The sequence below is a fragment of the Hakea prostrata genome, chromosome 9 (genome assembly GCF_041222555.1).
Source record: "Hakea prostrata isolate BN-2017 chromosome 9, UWA_Hpros_2, whole genome shotgun sequence".
Lineage (NCBI taxonomy): Eukaryota > Viridiplantae > Streptophyta > Magnoliopsida > Proteales > Proteaceae > Hakea > Hakea prostrata.
This window is the reverse complement of record NC_142608.1, coordinates 28,858,893-28,879,428: the sequence shown is the minus strand read 5'-3', so window position 1 is coordinate 28,879,428 and position 20,536 is coordinate 28,858,893. Positions and strand designations below refer to the sequence as shown.

General features: G+C 40.5%; 1 protein-coding gene across 3 annotated transcripts in view; it reads right to left on the bottom strand.

Moving 5' to 3' along the window:
- Positions 1-3,827: 3,827 nt before the first annotated feature.
- Positions 3,828-20,536, bottom strand: part of LOC149005091 (uncharacterized) — a 70,984-nt gene continuing 54,275 nt past the window's right edge. Inside the window, exons 7-9 of one of the 3 annotated variants that reach the window (XM_089168147.1) lie at positions 7,500-7,599; positions 5,820-6,028; positions 3,828-5,742 (exon numbers count right to left, since the gene is read on the bottom strand). In XM_089168147.1, the coding sequence (XP_089024273.1) occupies positions 5,825-6,028; positions 7,500-7,599 (304 nt within the window). In that variant the 3' untranslated portion in view covers positions 3,828-5,742; positions 5,820-5,824. The remainder of the gene's footprint in view (positions 5,743-5,819; positions 6,029-7,499; positions 7,600-20,536) is intronic. The other 2 variants (XM_089168148.1, XM_089168146.1) reach the window with 2 other exon arrangements.

The window sequence follows — 20,536 nt, the reverse complement described above, 5'->3', positions numbered from 1 at the left end:
AACCATAATGTTATTAGTGATCCGTGATCCGGGTTGGGCACAAATGTTGCTTGGCATGGTGAGATAACTGTAGACAGAATTGGTCTCAGTCTTCTAGTTAAGTTTTGCCATAATTTAATAGGAGACATTGCAAAGACTAATGGGTCAAAAGTCTGACACCATAGATGGTTGACGTTTCTTTGGGATGAAGCAAAGCAGATTATGGTTTGTTCCCTAGGGTAGCACTGGGTTAATAAAAAAAACAGCTACAAATTTGAACATCTCATTCTTTATTAAATCCTAGTGCTTCTGATAAAAGAAAGTATTATAACCATCAAAGCCTAGTGCTTTGTGTGGGCCAAATGAGAAGACAATTTGCTTGATTTCCTCATGAGGAGGCATTGAAGAGATTCGTTAAAGAATGAAATGGGTGGAAATAGGGCTTTCAACAAAATCAGGTTCAAGAGGGTTAGATGAGGAGTAGAGATTTTGTATAAAGTCCACAAAAACTTAAGTGACTTCTTGAGGTTGGGTGACTGAGATTCCATCAAGAGATAAGGACCCTATTTTGATCCTGTGTATATTGAATTTGGATGAGAGATGATAATACCTGGTATTTTTGTCCCCGTCAGATATATACATACCTTTAGACTTTTGAAACCAAAATTGTTCTTCGGCGAACAGGGCCCACTTGAGATGGTTTCTCTTTTCCTTAATCTTTTCCACATTAGGAATCGGATGTGACTCAAGAACATCAATTTCCACTGAAATATTGTGGAATAAATTATCAATATTCCTAAATACTGACCGATTCTAGGTCTGAAGGGATCTTGACAGGATTGGTTTCCAAATTATCAGACTCAACATTAGCCCAGACTTGGTTAATAATTTCCTTGAACTCCAGATGAAAATTCAAGGCATTCTGAAATTGAAATAATTTACGGCCGCTAGGTTTCTCTTTTTGAATAGTGAGAAAAGAGGGTTATGATCCAAACCTAGAGCTGGTAATTTACGAAGCAGGGCAGTTGAGAAGTGAGCAATCTAGTCAGAGCAGGCAAAGTGGAGATCCAATTTTTCTTTAACCATATTAGGTGGTTTCTGCATGTTTGACCACGTAAAGTAGGACCCATATCTCGAAAGTTCATTGAGGGAGAAGGAATAGAGAATGTCAATGAGAAGGGGTAAAGCTGGGGAGGCTTTAAATTGATTCCCAATTTTATATTCTGGCCAAATGACTAAGGTTTAAGAAAGGTTTGTTAGAAGACAAAATTTGGTGTTTGATCTTTTGCTAAAATTCTTTCTTGTCAGCATAAGAAGGAGGGGGGGGGGGAGGGGTAGATACACATAGCTTGCCAAAGTGTAGAAGTAGAAGAGCATTGAAGAAAAAAAACCTGTCTTTTGAGATTAAAGAGAAAGCTTTTGGATTTGAGGTAAGGACACAGATGCCGCCCTTGAGCCCATATTTTCCTTCGCTATTAGAAAAGCATAGGAGATTGTAGTTTTTGATCAAGCGTTTATTGGATGCCATGAGTAGTAGATGGTCAGAGCATTTTGTTTCATAAAGGAAGACTACATCCAGTTGGTGTTTCTTTAAATGTTTTGAGGGGCATTGTAAAGTGAATTTCCCATTAAGCCCTCTAACATTCCAAAATAAAAAATAAAAAATAAAAAATCATTTTCTTGAAACAATTAAGCCCGAAATCAGCAAAGCAAGAAGAGAAGCTAACCAAACAAACCACCAACATAGAGTCAAAAGTAAACAAGACCAGACAATACACTACACACTCTTTAATTGTTTAGAAAAAATCCAGAGAGTCAACAGACTAAAGAAAATCAAAGCTACTAGCATAATCAAAGGGATTTACAAAATTTAGGCATAAAATCTATTTCTAGACATAAAAGAGATTTTCCTAATCCGGCAGTGAAGAATAGCAAGAATTAAGATAAAATAAACCAAGCAGAAATCAAAGAGAAAAAAATTGTGATAGGGGAAGACCTCAGGGGCGATGGAGCTGGTTCTGTCATCTCGAATTGAACAGGCTGGCCATTGACCGAAGTGTGTGCATTATCTTGGGAAATAACACCATATCTTGACTGGATCCCATTGTAGAAATGGTTCAGGACATTGATGGGTTCAAAGAAATTCATCAAGGTGGTTTCCAGATTACACAAAAGGATATCCACCAGGTCCAATATGGTAAAGCTTCAGGTGGTGAAGGGGTAGGCTTAGAAACTCTTCAGCGTCTTGGATGAGAAGTTTGGATGCCCTCTGTTTCCCCACCTTTGTCACAAGCCAAGATGTCTTCAGTACCCTTCACGACAGAAACAAACTTTTTTCCATGTGTTTGCAGTAGGTAACTGATTTGAAGATCACAGTGTTAGCCTTGATTGATTGATTCACAACTTTTCCTTTCAGATCAAACTTTTTCACCATTTCCTTAATTTTTGAGTGATTCAAGATCTCAACTTATGATGATTCATCCACTTTTTCCTTCAAGATTCCAGCCAGGTCTTCATTTTCTAGTTTAGGTCTAGGGTTCACATCTTCTTCCCTGACCAGCGGAGTAAGCCCAACATTTGGGCCGTCAGGGAGATCCGCATCTTCTTGATTTTTAGCTAGAGAAGTCACTTGCAGCTTCAGATTCTCATCTTTACCTTTGTTTTTATCTTTCTTTCCTTTGATTTCAACATATCGGGCAACATTAGTATTGTTGTTGGTTTCAGCTTCTTTGAGATTGGTAGAGAGAGATCTTGAATCAAGGAATTGAGCTTGACTTTCACCAAAACGGGGATACCCTTGTTCATCATTCTTGGTAGAGTGTACATTCTTCAAGACTTGTTGTAGAATGAAGTCTAGCAACGCCAGCAAGAAAAGGTTCTGTCATGAGGCCCATATGAGGTCCTGAATCAATCAGGCTTTGGGCATTTTCTTCTAGCCCAACTATATTTCCTACAGAAGTAGCAGCCTCGATAGACTTGCAATATCTGGTTTGATGGGTGATTGTCCCACATCTAGAGCAGAGGACTCTTAACTTCATAAAGGACTTGCAGGGATAGTAGTTCATCTTGAGGATTCCTAATGGATGTTGTTGGAGAAACTTTTTCATTTATATTGAACACGATTTTTACCTGTGCTGCATCAACTGTAAGACCTGACACATAAGGCTTCATCTTTATATCAATGACTCAACCTACACCTGCAGCTGCCTTCCTGATTCGTTCATAGTTGTAACAATTGAAATTGATGCCTCTTAGTTGAATCCATATAGCAATAGGTGGTAGATAAATATCTTTTCTTCCTTTGGGCATGGAATCCAAGGTGAGGTGGAGAAGATAATGCTCCAGCCACCAAGGGAAAGGGATGCCACACCATTTCGCATATCTTCAGAATGGAAATCAACACGAAAGGTGTCTCTGCCTACATTGTTGACTTCAACCGCTCTTAGAGGAGACCATGCCTTAGAGTGATTTTGACAAGTAATGATGACATGTTCTCTTGGGTATCCGATGGTAAATCCATAAAGGGGATACCCATGACTCTTGCTTCGCTGCAACGAGCTTCCAGAAGCAGAGGGAGGAGCAGTTAAAGGGTATAACGCCTTCCAAGTGTCCATTCGAATTGAGGTTTTATTTGCATTTTTTGAAGGAGCTCTATTATGCGCTGCCGTTGAAGGGTTCGCATGGTAGTATTGCTGGCTGGAAGTGTGATTGGGGGAGAGGTGATCTGATTGTCTTCCCATCTATAGAAACAAAACTAGCCGAAGCACAGTTAGATCTATACTAAAGTAGAAAAATTAAGGCAGTGTGAGTACTCGATCAATATAAATTCAGGGGGGGGGGTTAAACAAAGGGAATAAGGAGATGAATGCCATTAATAGAACTGAGGAGGTAGGTGGTTTCAGAGGTTCACTGTACTAGTCATAAAGACAGGGCAAGAAGAAAGAGGGGTTTTCAAAAACAAGGGAGAGAAAGGGGTTTCAAAAAATCGGAAGAAAGAGGAGAACAGAACCAGCTACGAAATTAGGTTATCGCCGTTGGATAATCGCATAGAATGGCCAGCTACTCACATTTGATGACAGACCTAACTCCTTGCCTCTCAGTCAGAAGCTCTACTCTTGACAAAGGGAGAAAGAGCAGCAGATGAAGAAGCAAGATGGAGAAGGGTAGTGCTCAAGCTTCTAACTTTTAAGGCAGGAGTGAAACCTTGGAAGCTATAGCTGATCAAGCTTCCATTTGAAATGCAACTTTCTAGTTTTGTAATCCCTCTTGTTCTCAAAGAAATGGATTGTTTATTTTCTCTCCCCAAAAAAAAAGAGAAACAAAAAAAATAATGTAATTATATTGATTTATCATCTTCACATCTATTTTGTGTTAATACTAATTAATCCAAGATAGAATAACAGATAAATTGTATTTCATCATGAACGAACATGGTAACATCAAGAATATGATTCTTATAACAATATACAAGAACATTGTAATAAAAAGAGGAGAGTTTTAGACCACATAGGATAGAGATGACAAAAGATAACAATGAAAAAATGTACAATGACGTGCATTATAAACATTTTGGTTTATAGCCCCCCCCAAAAAAAAAAAATCCACTTCGGGAGATGGGAGATACCTTTGTGGACGATGCAAAACAAAAATACAAAATATACAATAAATCCATAAAAGTAAAATAAATATTTTTTTTTTTGGATGATTGAAATAAAGTCGGTCTACTTGGTTCGAAAACTTATACTTTTTTGCCCCATTGCAGGTGAAATTTTTTTGGTTTGCTTTAAAAAGAAAGCCTTATTTCGATGCATTTGATACTCCCTGCTGATCCATAGAGACAATTTTGGATACACCAATTTTCTGGAAGATCAGAACACTTGAGCATATTACATGATATACCTTCTGATATATAATCCTTCAAGCAATGATTTGTCAACAACAGTAACATCGCTGCTGGTTGATATTTTCTGCTATTGGTGGATATGAACAAGTGACAGGTCAATTACCCATGGATTTTCCCTTTCCTAATCAGTTGGTCAATTTTTGACACAATGGAAGGTTTTCCAGCCAGTTTCAATCTAACAGCAAGAGATGGAAGGATTAAAAGAATAATAATAAGAAAAGTGTTTTGCAACCCACGCAACCCCTTATTTAACCAATTGAAGATCCATCAAAACCCAAACGAGCCAATTCCTGTAAATGCAATTAATTCAATTGCTACTCCACCTTTTTCCTCTGTACGTTTGTTCTCTTCTCATTTTTCCTTCACTTCTAGTTTCTAAGCTTTTCCAAGTTGCCTTTTCATTTATTTTTGCTAGTTTCCTCTTCCCTACCAGCTGCACTTGCTGCATTATTTTTTGGCTACCAAGGACTCCACAAGATTTATTCAATATATACCTTATACTCACCGTGCAATGTGCCCGTTTTTCTTTTCTATATTTGTTCTACAAAAAGAGGTGGACTCCTGTCATACACACCCAATGTGTCTTCTTTCACCCTGCAGCATTCGTCTTTGGAGACCGTTTAGTCACTCACCTTCCTTCAACATTAAGATAGTCTTTTCAGAAGGTTGAGCTGAATGATATTTCAATGGACTGTTTACTTGCTCTCTATCTGGCTGCAGATTCTCGTGGTGGATGGGAATTGCGGCCACTTTTGAGCTGCTTTTTGTTACAGGACAAGTATCATCAGATGGAAGGGTAGATTCAACACCTGTTTCTAATTATCCTTCAGGTCGCAAGGATGATGATTCATCAGCAAGTCCTGTACCGCAGAAGGCTAAGTTTCAATTCCCAAACACAATAATAAGAAGAAAAACATGCCAAATTAAAAATGATAACCTGCCTCAGAGTTCAACATCTGTAGCATTTCTCTCGCACAATCTCTTTCTCAGCAATGTGGTACCCGGAAACACCATCAGATTGATACTCTTTAGTTGTTCCTGATCTTTATCTTCTAAAGGTTCAAAGCCAAACCCTGAAGTCCATGTATCAACTAAAGAAGGAATTGCAGCCAATACCAGTCTTTCAACCTTGAAAGACTTCAGCATCTACCATCACATTAGCAAACAACAAATGAATAGTAAGTCAATGAAAGCAATTGAAAATAGAAAGAAAAAAAAAATAATAATAATAAAATAAAATAAAAAAATCTGATAATGATAGTGAAACTGAAGTGTCATGGAGACATATTATCCTTCACTAATCAGTTAATGAACATGTGGCAGGTTCTCAAATTAGTATTCAACCCGTAAGAAGAGGAGCATGGGTAACGGACAACTGGGCAATAGGGACTATAATTTGTATGACACTGCCAGCTTTCTGGCTGATCAGCTGGACCTCCATTCTTCTTCTTCTTCCTCTCTTTTTCTTTTTCTTGCTTTGTCTATGCACAAGGAGCTATAAGTAATGCAACTATGAATCTCATGGAGAGTTCAATCCTGACTCATTCTGGCGGCATGCTTAACACATGCAAGTCGGATAGGAAGTGGTGTTTCCAGTGGCGGACGGGCGAGTAAAGCGTAAGAACATGCCCTTGGGAGGGGAACAACAGCTCGAAACGGCTGCTAAAAGGAGGAATCCACTCAGGGAGGGGCTTGTGTCTGATTAGCTAGTTGCTGAGGCAATAGCTTATCAAGGCAATAATCAATAGCTGGTCTGAGGATGATCAGCCACACTGGGACTGAGACACGGCCCAGACTCCTACGGGAGGCAGCAGTGGGGAATTTTCCACAATGGGCGAAAGCCTGACAGAGCAATGCTGCGTGGAGGAAGAAGGCCCCCTGGGGGGAAGGTGTGTGTGAGGTGTTATCAGCATATTTGACAGGCAGCCTAATGTAGTACTTTTTTAGCAACAATTCTCATTCTTATGAGAGATAAAGATGGAAGCCGGCAGCGGCAGGGGACTGCCACATATCATGCTCAAGTGTTCTCAAGCAGGAGCATGCTAGTGTGCCCTCTGTTTTCTTGAAAATTGACTTAGCCCCACCAGCTACTCTGAAAGCAAAGCTTACTGGTTGACTTGACTAAGCCTCTCTTGCTGCATCCTGGTTTTTCCATCATCCAATCCACAAAGAAATCAAATGAAACCTGGTGAAAAGCAGCATACAAAGAAAGTCCTAATCTACGACCACCTTAGTGGTTTTATTTGTTGACTATCATGATTTATAGTTGAACTTCGCATTTAAACAGGAGTTCTTCATAAAAATTTAGGTGATAGAGAGGTGGTAAGGTACCACTGTATGAAAGAGAAAGTTAAGAGGTGGGAGAGGGCATTCTGTCACGAATTTATAGTTGTGATTCTCATCCAGACAGGGTCACAGGAATTTATCATACAGATGTGAGTAAATGAGAAGTGCAATAATAATGTCAGATCTCAGTTACACTGACATAGATCCAAGCTGCAAAGTAGAAGCAGGTCAGGCAACATATCACTACAGACCCCCAAGCTGACAATTATACCTCAGATCACCTTCTAGAACAGAGCAAATATTCAAAGAAAAGGTTTAAAATTAAAAATACCTCTTCAATAGCATTTAAAAGGCGCCTACACATTCCTTGCCGACGGTATGCACTGGAAGTGGCAATCAGAGGCATTTCTGCAACTTCCACCCCATGCACCCTACAAAAAAAAGAAAAAAGCAAAATTTGATGCGGTATGCTTTCCACTTGTTATGGCAGATGTAAAACATGTATTATCCGAGATATTAGACCAAGACTTTCATCTAAAATTGATCAAATTGGGCAGAAATCCAAAGTCACTACGAAGGTGTAAATGCTATAGAAACATATTAGGTGAATAGAGAGCAATTTTTATTCTGAATCCCTACAAGTAACATGCTCACTGAGTGAACAGCGCTCGAGAATATGAGGAAGGTTCATGATATGACCACGAGCTTGACCCCTGGCCGAAACCCTAGATGGCTCCAAGAAGCCTCCATGGGCTGGCTGAACCCCTAGCAGAGGTATTTAGGGCATTTTCAGCCCTCTTTTATTGCTGGAATTAATTCCAGATCTATTACTAGAGTTCTAACTGCGTTTTACTTCTCAATTTGAGTTATGTTTGAATGATTAAATTGTGGATAACGTAAGATTCTTTTACAAGAAGGGTTTCTAAGAGTTCGCTTGTAATTAGAATGTCTTATTAGTAGTTAAAGTGTCCCAAGGAGTTCTTTTTCAAGTGAACTTCCTTAGATAGATTCTTAAGTTATTTGATCTTTCATTTTCAGCATGTCCTCAGATGTTTAGATTCTGATAAGCCCCTCATAACTCGGGTGTACAAATGCAAGGATAGGGGGAGGAACACAGCATCACTCTCAGCAGCTGCAGGGGATCAACTTCAAATTAAAGAGAGGACAGATTGCAATTCCCTATTGGACAGCAACCACTACTCTGCTGTGAGCAGAGGTTCAAAGGAGACAGTCCAGGTGGCAAAAGAAGATTGGATAGAAGTGTAAGAGCTTGTTACAAATGTTTGGTTATGTAGGGGAGGGGAGAGAGGTGAGAGGGGTGAGAGGGGGAGGAAAATAGAGGAAGTAAGGAGCAAGCAGAGCTTGCTGGGAGAGGGCAACCTCTCGGGTATGGTTTTGGGACCGTGTTGTTATCATTTTTAGAGTTTTTTTTTTTTTTTTTTTTTTTTATTTTATTCAAGAATTGATTATCATTCAATAGAAACAGGGCTGCATCCATTTGTGATAATCATCAAGGTTTATTCAGTGAAATCAACTGTTACCTTGTTGCTATTCTTATTATTCTGAAATGGTGGATGCCAATAGTAATTACTTCATGTTTGTTATTTGTGGGAACTAAGGGTAACACCTTGAGGGTTCTATCAATCTTCTATCAGAGCACGTTTGATCTAGGGGATGGTAAGGAACAAAATGGCATCCAGAGTTGAAGTTTTAGAAAACAGCGTGAAAGACCTGCAAACCCAATTGGCGTTAATCAATTCCAAGCTAGACAGGGTAGAACAAAGCCACTCGACATTTGTAAATGAGCTCAAAGCATACCTGGTTAAAGGCAAAGTAGTGGAGGTGGGTATCCCATCGCCGGAGTCACCTTAGACAAGAGGGACGAAATAGTCCAAACATCCACGGGTGACGACTCGCAGAGTGCGATCGTGCAAGAGCCACAACGAGCAGCGACCTCTGTAGGAAACTGTGATTTCTTCCCAAGATACCTTGAGTTACCCATCTTCAATGGTGACAACCTGAATGGATGGGCTGCTAGAGTGGAGAGATACTTTGGGTTGCAAGGGCTTACTAAGGCAGAGAAGTTACAAGCAGCGTTGATTTGCTTTGAAGGACCAGCCATCGGTTGGGTACAATTTAGAGAACTACAGAACCCCTTCCACTCATGGGTGGAACTGAAGCAAGAGATGCGCAAACGGTTCGGTTCAACGCAAGCGAAGTCACCGCAGGAGGCAATCATGGAACTCCAGCAAAGTAGCACCGTCGTAGAGTATCGTGGCCAATTCAAAAACCTCGTCACTGCTGCCGGTGCCAAGGAAGAAGACTGGTTACAGGGAACCTTCCTATTGGGACTGGGAGAGGATATTAGGGCTGAATTACAATTATTTCAACCTAAGAATCTGGCCCAATCCATAGAAGCAAAGAACAACACGCTTCGTGGACCTAAGAAATTCTCATTGGCGCCGCCCAATAGCAGTAGAGGGCAGCCCACGGCCCAATGGACTGTGGCGCTGAACCGCGCGAGTCCCATGGGGCTTCAGACCACTCAAACTGGTTTGACTAACCAACCAATCATTGGTTCACCGGCAACACGGTCCAATCTAGGGCAAACCAACCCCAGCTTTTCGTCTTCTTTGAAAGGGGCTGTCTCGACTACCTCCAGCGGCAGCAGCAACGACAGCACTAGCAGCAGCAGCCCAAGGTGGTTAACCCCTAAAGAAATGAAGAGCATAATGGATAAGGGCCTATGTTTCCAATACGATGGTCCTTACTCCCGCGGGCATCAATGCCCCAAGAAGCAGCTGAGGGTAATGCTCTTTCATGAAGAAGAATCAAGGGGAGATACAGAGGACACCACAATGGAGTTAGCCAAGGGCGACGAAGGACCTCACAGCTCGTTAATGGAGGTCAAACTGTTGCACAGTTCCTTGGCGGGTTTCAATTCACCTCGCACGATGAAATTAAGGGGAACGATTGATGATGTTCCTGAGTGTTGTTAGTCGATTGTGACGCAATTCATAATTTCATCTCGTGAAGGATGGTGGAGAGAATAGGACTGAAGGTTGAAAGAAAGAAGCACTTTCACGTGATGTTGAGTGACAGCAAAAAATGTTCGAGGACAAAGGGTATGTCGCAGCGTCCCTATGGTGATCGATGGCGTAAAATTTGTGCAGGAGCTGTTGCCGTTTGAACTTGGCAGTGTCGACATGATATTAGGGGTGGAATGGCTGTCATCTTTCGGCGATATTCAAAGCAATTGGAAACTACAAACTTTGCAGTTCACATGGGGGGGATAGGTAGGTAAAATTGAGAGGAGATCCTACATTACTCAGGCAGGAAACAACCCTACAACAATTTTGGAAGATGGTTCAGAAGGAAGGCGATGGAGTTTGGTTGAAGCCTATGGCAGCAGCTGCTCAGGAGGGTGTTAATCTTAATGACAAGGTACGAGAATTACTAGAGGAATTCAATTCCCTATTTGCAGATCCAAGGGAACTACCACCATGGAGACCTTATGACCATTCAATACGTTTGGTCAACACAGTAACCCACCAAATCTCAGGCCGTGTCATTATCCTCATTCACAGAAGAATGAAGTGGAGAGGTTAGTCAGTGAAATGCTAATTGCTGGGTTAATACGCCCAAGTGTGAGTCCATATTCGAGGCTGGTGCTACTGGTGCGAAAAAAAAGATGGAGGCTAGAGATCCTGTGTTGATTACTGAGAACTTAACAAACTAATAGTGCCTGATAAATTCCCCATACCAGCGATAGATGAGTTGCTTGATGAGCTGGGTGGTGCCGAGGTGTTTAACAAAGTCGACCTCAAATTAAGGTACCACAAAATCAAGGTTTGTTGAAAGTGACGAGGAGAAGACAACATTCCAAACACATGATGGACATTACAAGTTTCTTGTAATGCCCTTTGGGCTCTCGAATGCACCTGCCACTTTTCAAGCGCTAAAGAACGAGGTATTTTGAGAACACCTAAGAAAGTTTGTGTTAGTGTTTTTCGACGATATTTTAGTATAGCAGATCAATGGAGGACCATCTGAATCACCTGCGGCTGGTCTTAAACCTCTAACGTAACATCACATGGTGGTAAACCAGAAAGAGTGCTCGTCTACGGTGACCACGTTGGACTACTTGGGGCATATAATCTTTGCAAGAGGTGTAGCAGCAGATCTGCAGAAGATACGCTGCATGATTAAGTGGCCACTACCGAAGAATGTTCGAGCTCTTAGAAAAAAAGTTAATGGCAATGCTGTTAGCAAATAAAAAATGGCGTCATTACCTTTTGGGGAGGCATTTAAAGTCTGCATGGACCAAAGAAGTTTAAAGTACTTGATGGACCAAAAATTGGTTGCCGAGGGTCAGCAAAAATGTATGAAGTTGTTGGGGTTTGACTTCAAAATCATTTATAGGCCGAGATGTGAGAACAAAGCTGTAGATGCCTTGTCCTGACAGATGGAAGGCACAATCTGACTCTCTAGTCTATCGGCAACAACATGAGGGGAAGAAGAAGGTCTACAAGACAAAATTCAGAAATCTGAGTGTTACAGAAAGGTGATGCAGTCACTAGTCAGTGGCTCTACTGAATTTCCAGATTACAAACTGCAAAATGGGACACTCTTCTATAGGGGGCGACTGGTCATTCCTAAAAACTCCAAACTAATCTCTAAATTGCTTGTTGAATTCCACTCCACTCCTTTTAGAGGCCATTACGAGTACTTTAGCACCTACAAAAGACTAGCAGTAGTGGTGTATTGGGTCGGCATGAAGAGGGCTGTGAAGGAATTCGTGGCAAGTTGCGACACATGTCAATGAAGCAAGCACCAAATAGTGCGGCTCCATGGGTTTCCAAAGTCGATTGTATCCGATATTGACAAGGTTTTCATGAGTAATTTTTGGAAAGAGCTCTTCAAATTAGCAGGAACCAACCTTAAGTTCAGCAGCGCTTATCACCCTCAAACAGATGGCCAAACGGAAGTGGTAAACCGAGGGTTAGAGATATATCTCCAGTGTTTTTGTGCTAGGCTGCCGAAAGATTGGACCACCTGGCTCTCTTGGGTTGAATATTGAAACAACACCACCTACCATTCAGCCACAAAGATGACACCCTTCCAAACTGTCTATGGCCGAGAGCCTCCACCCTTGCTCAAGTGGGAAGGGAACTGCTCCAAGGTGGATGAAGTTGATGTCTTCCGACGTGAATGGAATCATATCCTAGATGAGTTAAATACCAACTTGTGTATGGCTCAAAACCGCATGAGTTCCTTTACAAATGAGCACTGAAGAGATGTCACTTAGCAAGTAGGAGAGGAAGTTTTTCTCAAACTCCAACCATACCGATTCAAGAAGCTAGCCAAACGCCTCAATGAGAAGCTCAACCACCGTTACTATGGTCCATATCCTATTGCAGCTCAAATTGGCCCTATTGCTTACAAACTTACACTCCCACCCGACTCCAAGGTTCATCCAGTTTTTCATGTCTTGCAATTAAAGAAGGTAATGGGTAACAACATCATCACTTAACCCTTGCCATCTTGTTTAACAGAAGATGGGGAGCTCCAACTCTAGGGAATTATTAGACATCTGTTACTCATCTCGCGGAGCAGTAGAGGTGCTGATTCAATGGAAGCATTTACCTGGCTGTGAGAACACTTGAGGACTTTTTTGAATTTTTCAATCAATTTCCTGATTTTCACCTTGAGGACAAGGTGAAACTGAAGGGAGGGAGTGTTGATAAGCCCCTCATAACTCAGTTGTACAAACGCAAGGATAGGGGAGGAACACAACATCACTCTTAGCAGCTGCAGGGGATCAACTTCAAATTAAAGAGAGGACAGATGGCAATTCCCTATTGGACATAAACCACTACTCTGCTGTGAGCAGAGGTGCAGAGGAGACAGTCTAGGTGGCAAAAGAAGATTGGATAAAAGTGTAAGAGTTTGTTATGAATGTTCGGTTATGTAGGGGAGGGGAGAGAGGTGAGAGGGGCAGGAAAATAGAGGAAGTAAGGAGCAAGCAGAGCTTGTTGGGAGAGAGGAACCTCTCTATGGTTTTGGGACTGTGTTGTTATCATTTTCAGATTTTTTAGTTTGTTTTATTTGATTCAAGAATTGATTATCATTCAATAGAAACAGTGCTGTATCCATTTGTGATAATCATCAAGGTTTATTCAATGGAATCAGCTGTTACCTTGTTGCTGTTCTTATTATTCTGAAATGGTGAATGCCAATAGTAATTACTTCATGTTTGTTAGTTGTGGGAACTAAGGGTAACACCCTGAGGGTTCTATCAGATTCTATTTCAAGGGTTGAGATTATGTGGTGGGATCCGATGAAGGAATCCCACATAGTGTTAGTCTTTTAGTAGGCTATAAATAGCCTATTCTTTCTTTGTCCTTAAGTCTGATTATTGAATAAAATTGAGTTGAATTAAGGATCATGGTTCCTAGTTGAGGGGGCCATGGTTGAGAATTGAAGAGTTTTTATTCAAGAATCAGCATCTCCATCATTATTTCCAGTATCTTCAAGCAATAAAAGTCATCTTCCTCAAGTACAGCAGCTCGCCACCCCCATCCCCTGCCTCCTCCCTCTCCGGTGGCCCTCCCCCACCCTCCCTCTTCCTTGTGCAGCCCTAGAAGACCCAACCCACCCCATTGCAGGCTCTCTCTCTCTCTCTCTCTCTCCCCCTCCCTTTCCTGTTCATTCCCAGCAAGCCCAAGCCCCTCCCTCACCTTCCCCTACCCTCACAAGACCCTCCCTGCCCTTCCCCTGTTCTGTGCATCCCTGTAAACCCTTCTCCCTTGCTGCTGCTACACAGCAGCAGGCCTCCCACCCCCTGCAGACCCTTAAGCCCCTTCCCTTCACCCCTACAACCCTCCCCAGCCCATTCCCCACCCCTCCCCTTGTGATAGCCCCCAACCCTTCCCTCTCTCTCGGACTCCCTTCCCTCCCCTCTTTGACTTGCGGCAACAGTAGCAGTAAAAGGAAAAGAAAAAACAGAAAGGAAAGAAAGAAGAAAAGAAAAGAAAAGAAAGAAAGAAAAAACAGTAGAGTCAGGATTTCCCAAGATTTTTTTGTGATCCACCCATAGCCTTCCCAAGAGTCATTCCCAAACCCATCCAAATGCCTACTGCAGGACTTTTTCTAATTTCCCTAATATTATTTTGGCTATCTTACTACCTAGTAAACGACTCCATCTTGGGTTTTGACAAAACCCTAATTTTTCCCTTTTCTCCAAAAGCCTTCCCACATAATTTTGGATTGACCATATCCCTCCTAAGAGATTCCAACAACTTTCTTGGATACCCATAGGCATTCCATAATATTTTTACTTTATTTACTGGACGATTCTGGGCAAATCCCAAAATTTAGGGAGATTCTCCTAGAAAACCTAACCCTAGAATTGAATTTACATCAGTTCAATTATTCCTCCACCACGGGAAAGTACTAAAACCTGCTAGAGGTTTGTGAACCCTAGGATTAACAGTCTCTATGAATTGAGGGAAATTTAGTCCTATGATATTTTACCAAAAGAATCTTTGTAATGTTTATTCAAAAATGATTTCGAATGATCAAAACTGAAAAATATATAACAATAGGAGCAGAGAAAATATCAAAATTATCTAATAGTATATTGGGAAAATAAAGCATCCTGCAGATTAAAATGACCTAGAAAGGGAAAATATATAAAAAAATTCTAATCTTTTATTCCCAACATTCAATCTTTTGAATTATCTTGAAACCCCAAAATTGTTTGAAATGCTGGGAGATAGTCCATTTATTATGCAAACAGATTTAAACATAACCAGATGACTCAAAATCCAATAACGAATGAGTCCAGTGAAGAAGATCGGTAAACCTATTCGAGCCTACAAACCAGCTAATGCAGCCACCTACATGCCAAACAGAACTTTATGTACATTATTTTGCTATATTATTTGGTAAAGCTGACATGAATTTGGTAATGCAGACCAGCAAACTGGTAGAATTTTACTGGACCTACATATTCAAATATTGACTTTATCATGACATTAATCAATATTTAGCTAATACTATCATCCCTTCAATTTCTTTGGCATGGGAAGATAATAAATGTTGATATAATTTGGTTGACTGAAGGAGTCCATCAAGGGAAGAAGGAGAAATTTGCATTAGACAGATAAGGATAGAGACTGTTGCAATGGTTGAAGTGAATATGGCGGATAGTGGAGGGAGTTAGCATGGCAATCAGTTATCTGATGAAGTATGGTCTGGAGGAGGGAGGGTGGGAAACAGGTAAGGTGGATGGAATTTAAGCCTCAAAGGTGTGGAAGGACATTAAGAAAAGATAAGTGGAGGAATGAGTATTAAAATGGTACGGACAGATGCTGCTGTGATGCTTGAAGTGGTTATAAAGGTCAGCAGTGTCATTTGGAATAGATTATTTGTGATAAGTATGAGATGGAGGGAGGGTGGGAAACATGTAAGATGGATGGATATTATGAGATAAATGAAGTTCAGGTGGCAGTAGAATTTGTGAAGACAGATGAAAACTCAGAAAGATAAAATTTGGTTTGAAATTGATGCAAGAAAGATTATAGAAAGTGATGTTTCTAGATCCCTTGATAGAAACAAATACTATGGTAGAAACACATGCACAGAGGAAAAAGAATTGGAGGGTATTGGTTACTAATTTTTGAAGGAATATGAGTGATTGGAAATAGAGTGAGTGGTGGGGTAAAAATGCTTGAATTAGCTAAGACAAGGGAGGGAATGCTAGGGCTTACTTCTTTTCTTTTCTTCTTCTTTTTATTATTTTATTATTTTATATTTTTTCATCACAGTATTGTTCAAATTATTCGGAATCACTTAGAAATTTCTTTTTGCTTCACAGGGAGTGCAGTTTCAGGAAAGAGTTGACAATTGATAATCTGTTCAGATGGGAGTGAAGATTGAGAAATGAATGTAGCCTCTGCCATCTGAAGAGTATGTTTTACAACTATTTATTTAGACTAGTGCTTTAGTTTTTCTCGAATTTTAAGACTTCCTAAAACCTCTAAAACAAGAAACTCCACCTTCCAATTTAGCCATCCAATCCAAACAAGCTTGCAGGATCATATCCCCATAGCCTTGCCTACACTCTCTCCATGTTTCAGCCCATTCTGACATCCCCCACCCTAGGAACCAACATGAATATTTGTACTCCATAAAACGCTAGATACAAGATCCCGTATTTTAAGCATTAAAACATCATCAAACTTGGGAGATCAACTCCCTACATCAATACCTATTTTCTCTTCAAGTTCCATCCCATTCTGAAACCTGGAAGTCCCCAAACACATCACTAAGAAGTATCTCAATTTCTCCCCCATACAAAAAACTCCCCCTAAACCTTTTCTTGTTTTTGTCTAATACTTTGCCAACCCATTAGAAGTCATCTTCCATTACTATTTCCTTTCAACAAAAACAATTAAATAGTTCTCAAAAACGTTAAAGGTATCCGATTACAATTCCAATTCACTCATTACTTGATTCAAATAGTCTCAAAAACGTTAAAGGTATCCGATTACAATTCCAATTCACTCATTACTCTTCCAACTAAATTCAATACAGCTGAGTCGAGATAACCATATAAAACAACCCATACATCCTAACCAAAATTTTCAAGAAATCCTTTCTTGAACCCAATTGAGTTGGTTTTGGTCAAAATGGAAGAACTGGCTCCTAGTTGATTATTGATCAATCTAGGGCTATGTTAATGTCTTTCGAGTTTTGAAACTTCAGTTAATCAGTGATGTAATCTTATTTTCAAAATCAGTACTTCAAAGTTCAAACCCTATTTTTCCTGGCAGCAGTTACTGCTTGAAGTCTCTTGTTGCAAGCTTTTTGTGGTCTTGGCACTGCCAGGAAGGGGATTTCGCAGCAGGAAGAGCTGAAAATGGTGGAATACATTTGTTGCTTGTGGTCTGCTGAACCTCTGGAAGCAAAGAAATAAGGATTTTGAAATAAAAGAGCAGGTGGCGGCATAGTCAAGAAATAACAGAATTTGATTCCAGATGGCTATTGGGGCTTTTGACACATTACAGAATTTATATTTTTGGGCCATGCTGCAAATAGGCAAGGGACCAGGTTTAGGAAATTGAACATTCGCATTTTATATACAGGACCCTCATGGATAGTTTACAGTTAGTACACCATACAGCAGCCTAAGTGCACACGTGAATCTTTTGTGGCAGATACACAATATAAATCACCTTCCACAAATAAATATATAAAGAGTAAAATAAAATATGTGGAGCCTCCCTAATTAGATCTGTAGTATATTACTTTCTTTTTGGGTGAATCAAAGATATATTATATGGTCCAAAACGGAGAGCTACAGGGAAGAGAGCCGGGGGGGGGGGCGGGGAGGGTCCAAACTTGGCTAGAATTGCCTAGGATGAACAACAATGACTTTGTTCCTTGGGGAGTCTGAGAATGGCTTAGGCACAAGGAGAGAGTTTGGAGCCAGCATCCCTACAGATGACCTTCAAAATCTGTTCTGGGGATCTGGATTTAGAAGTCCATCTATGTAGCTTTCACTCCAGATGTGAGTAACACATGCTGCAAATAGCAACATCCCCACAGTGTCAGCAATAAAGAAGCCATGAAAGAAAGAGGTGAGTCAATGACTATGTCTTAAAAGGCCGGGACATCTGCTCTTGGGCCAGATGGAGGCAAGGGCATGGGTCCCAATGGGTTTGGAGAAGGGGCAGACAAAGAAGACGTGGGGAGTTCCTTCATTTTAGGGCAAACGACACAAGAAGGTGGGGTTGCATGGGTCAGCTAATGAGGAGGGATAACGTAGGGAGGCAGTGGGATAGGGCTCTCCAAGCAGTGAAGGCATGATGAGATATATGACCTTTGAACCATGCAGCTTGGACTTCAGGGAAGAAAGTAGCATGGAAGGACCACATGTGCAAAATTTGAATGGTTTGGGGCTGAAAGAAAGGAGGGATTGAATGGAGAGCTTGCAGAGGTATGGACAGGAAGCTCGGGGTGGATGGGGGGAGGATTCTGTATGAAAGAGAGAGAGAGAGAGAGAGAGTGAGAATGCCTGTGGTTGTTAACAAGGAACCAATCAAGTTTTCTGGTGATATGACAGGAGCCTGACTTGTGGTTTTGCCAAGTGAGAGAGGCTCTTGACCACCGATGGTCATGAATAACCACGTCCTCTATACAGTTTTTCCATGGGAAAAGCAGACGACATTGATATCACCTCCGACACCATAAGGGTGGTTAGCTGCAGAGGGTTTGTGGAAGAGGGAAGATCGCAAAGGGTAAGATGATTAGAAGCCTGGTTTTTGCCCCAGAAAATGGAAAGAGCAAAGGATATTTAAGAGTTTGGGGAGGAGAAAGGATATCAAGTTGGGAGGAGCATGAGATAGTAGCAAAGAGGGTGAAGGGGTTCCAAAGTAACTAAATGCGACCATTATCAGTGTGTTCATAGTTGGTGATGAGGGACCATGAAGGAGCAATGCAAGTTGCAATTCTAGTGCGTTTTGAGGGCAGACATCAGTTTCGAGGAGAGCCCAATAGGAAGCATTGAATCTTTGATTAAATTTTTTACTTCCGAGTGTCTGGCCAAAGTGTTAAGGCACTGAATATTCCATAGGAAGCCATCAATCATGAGTGGGGGGAGAATAAAAGAGAGCAAGGGGGAAGACCTATGATAAGTGAGTTGGAAATTAAAGTTAGAGAGAGAGAGAGAGAGAGAGAGAGAGAGAGAGAGAGAGAGAGAGAGAGAGAGATGGAGGAGGTGGGGGAAGAGGTGTAGGAGGGGAGAGGCGTTGGGGGAAGATAAGTTTGAGACGGAGTGGAGAGGGAGGGCAGAGACAGGAAGAAAGGGCTGGGAGAGATTGAGAAAGGGGGTGATGCAGGAGGAACCTAGAAGGGCTGGTTATAGATACTTTAGGTTAGGTAACTACTAGGAGTGGACCCAGGATTCAATATTGGGGGGGGGGGCGAAGAACGAAAGCCAGATAACCTTCCTGTTGGGGAAGCACTAATGTTTTTCTGCCACACATTTTATTATATTAAGGAATAGGCCCACATATATTTTGTGGGGCCCACACATTTGAAAAATGAGTAAATTATTGATAATGATACTTTTTTCAACAAAATATAGGTAAGTTAAAGCAACAATCCAAAAAAAATATACACATGACTTCAACCCTAAAAAGTTAGATGCAAGCCAAAATTTTCTTTGGTAGGAGATGTAAACCAAATTTTTTTTTTTAGGTAAGAGATGCAAACCAATGGTAGTTAGCTACCTTACTAACTATTAGATATTTTATTCACAATACAAAATCAAATAACAAAAATTGTAGAAGAAATAAAGAAACATAGAATATAAAATCAAATAAAAAGAATAACAAAAAAAGGAGAAAAAGATAAACAATAAACAAATTGAGAAAGAGAAAGAGTACCTAATTGTGGAGTAGATTTTTTTCCAAATTTTCTTAACCCACACTTATAGAAAGGGAAGAGAATAAATAGGAAGAAAGAAAGGAGAGAGGAGAGAATAAATAGGGATTAAGGAGTTAGTTTCTAATTAGGAATGACATTTTGAATACCTAATAAGATTTTATTTCAAAAATTTCCTTTAACCCACGTTTATAGAAAGAGAAGAGAATAAATAGGAAGAAAATATGAGAGAGAAGAGAGGGGAGAATAAATAGGGATTGATGAGTTAGTTTTTAATTAGGAAAGACATTTATACCCATTATTTTACCTTTAAAAATTGTTCTCAATATTGGGGGGGGGGGAAATAGTGACATTTCACATGTGGGAAGATAAAAAACTGGAAAATTAAGAAAATTAATATAAAAACTAGAAAAAAATAAGAGAATTAGTATAAATGAAAGAAAAGGAGAGAGCAGGGAATGTATATGCACAAAGAGAGAACAGAAGAGAAAAGAAAGAGGAAGGAAAATATTGGCAGAGAAGAGGCTACTGTAATTTGTAAGTGGGACAGATTAGAAGAAGAAAGAAAAGAAAGCAGAAAAAGAAGAGGAGAAGAAAGAACAGCAGGGCTGTTCACGCACTTGCAGAGAAGAAAAAAATAGATAGGAAAAATATAAAGAAGGTAGCAGAAAGCTACCATACAAAATCTAGAAGTGAAAGATGAAGAGAAGGAAAGAAAAGGAGAAAGGGAATGCTGGACAGAAGAGGGGAGGGGCAAAGGGGTCTGTTCAGGAGATTAGAAGATATAAGTGAGAAGAAGAGAGGAAGACTTACCCTAGGTGAACAGAGGATTTTTCTGCTAGAGAGAGAAAAAGAACAAAAGGTTCTTGCACAAAGAAGTTCTAATTTTTTTTTAATTCATTCCATCAACTTTCA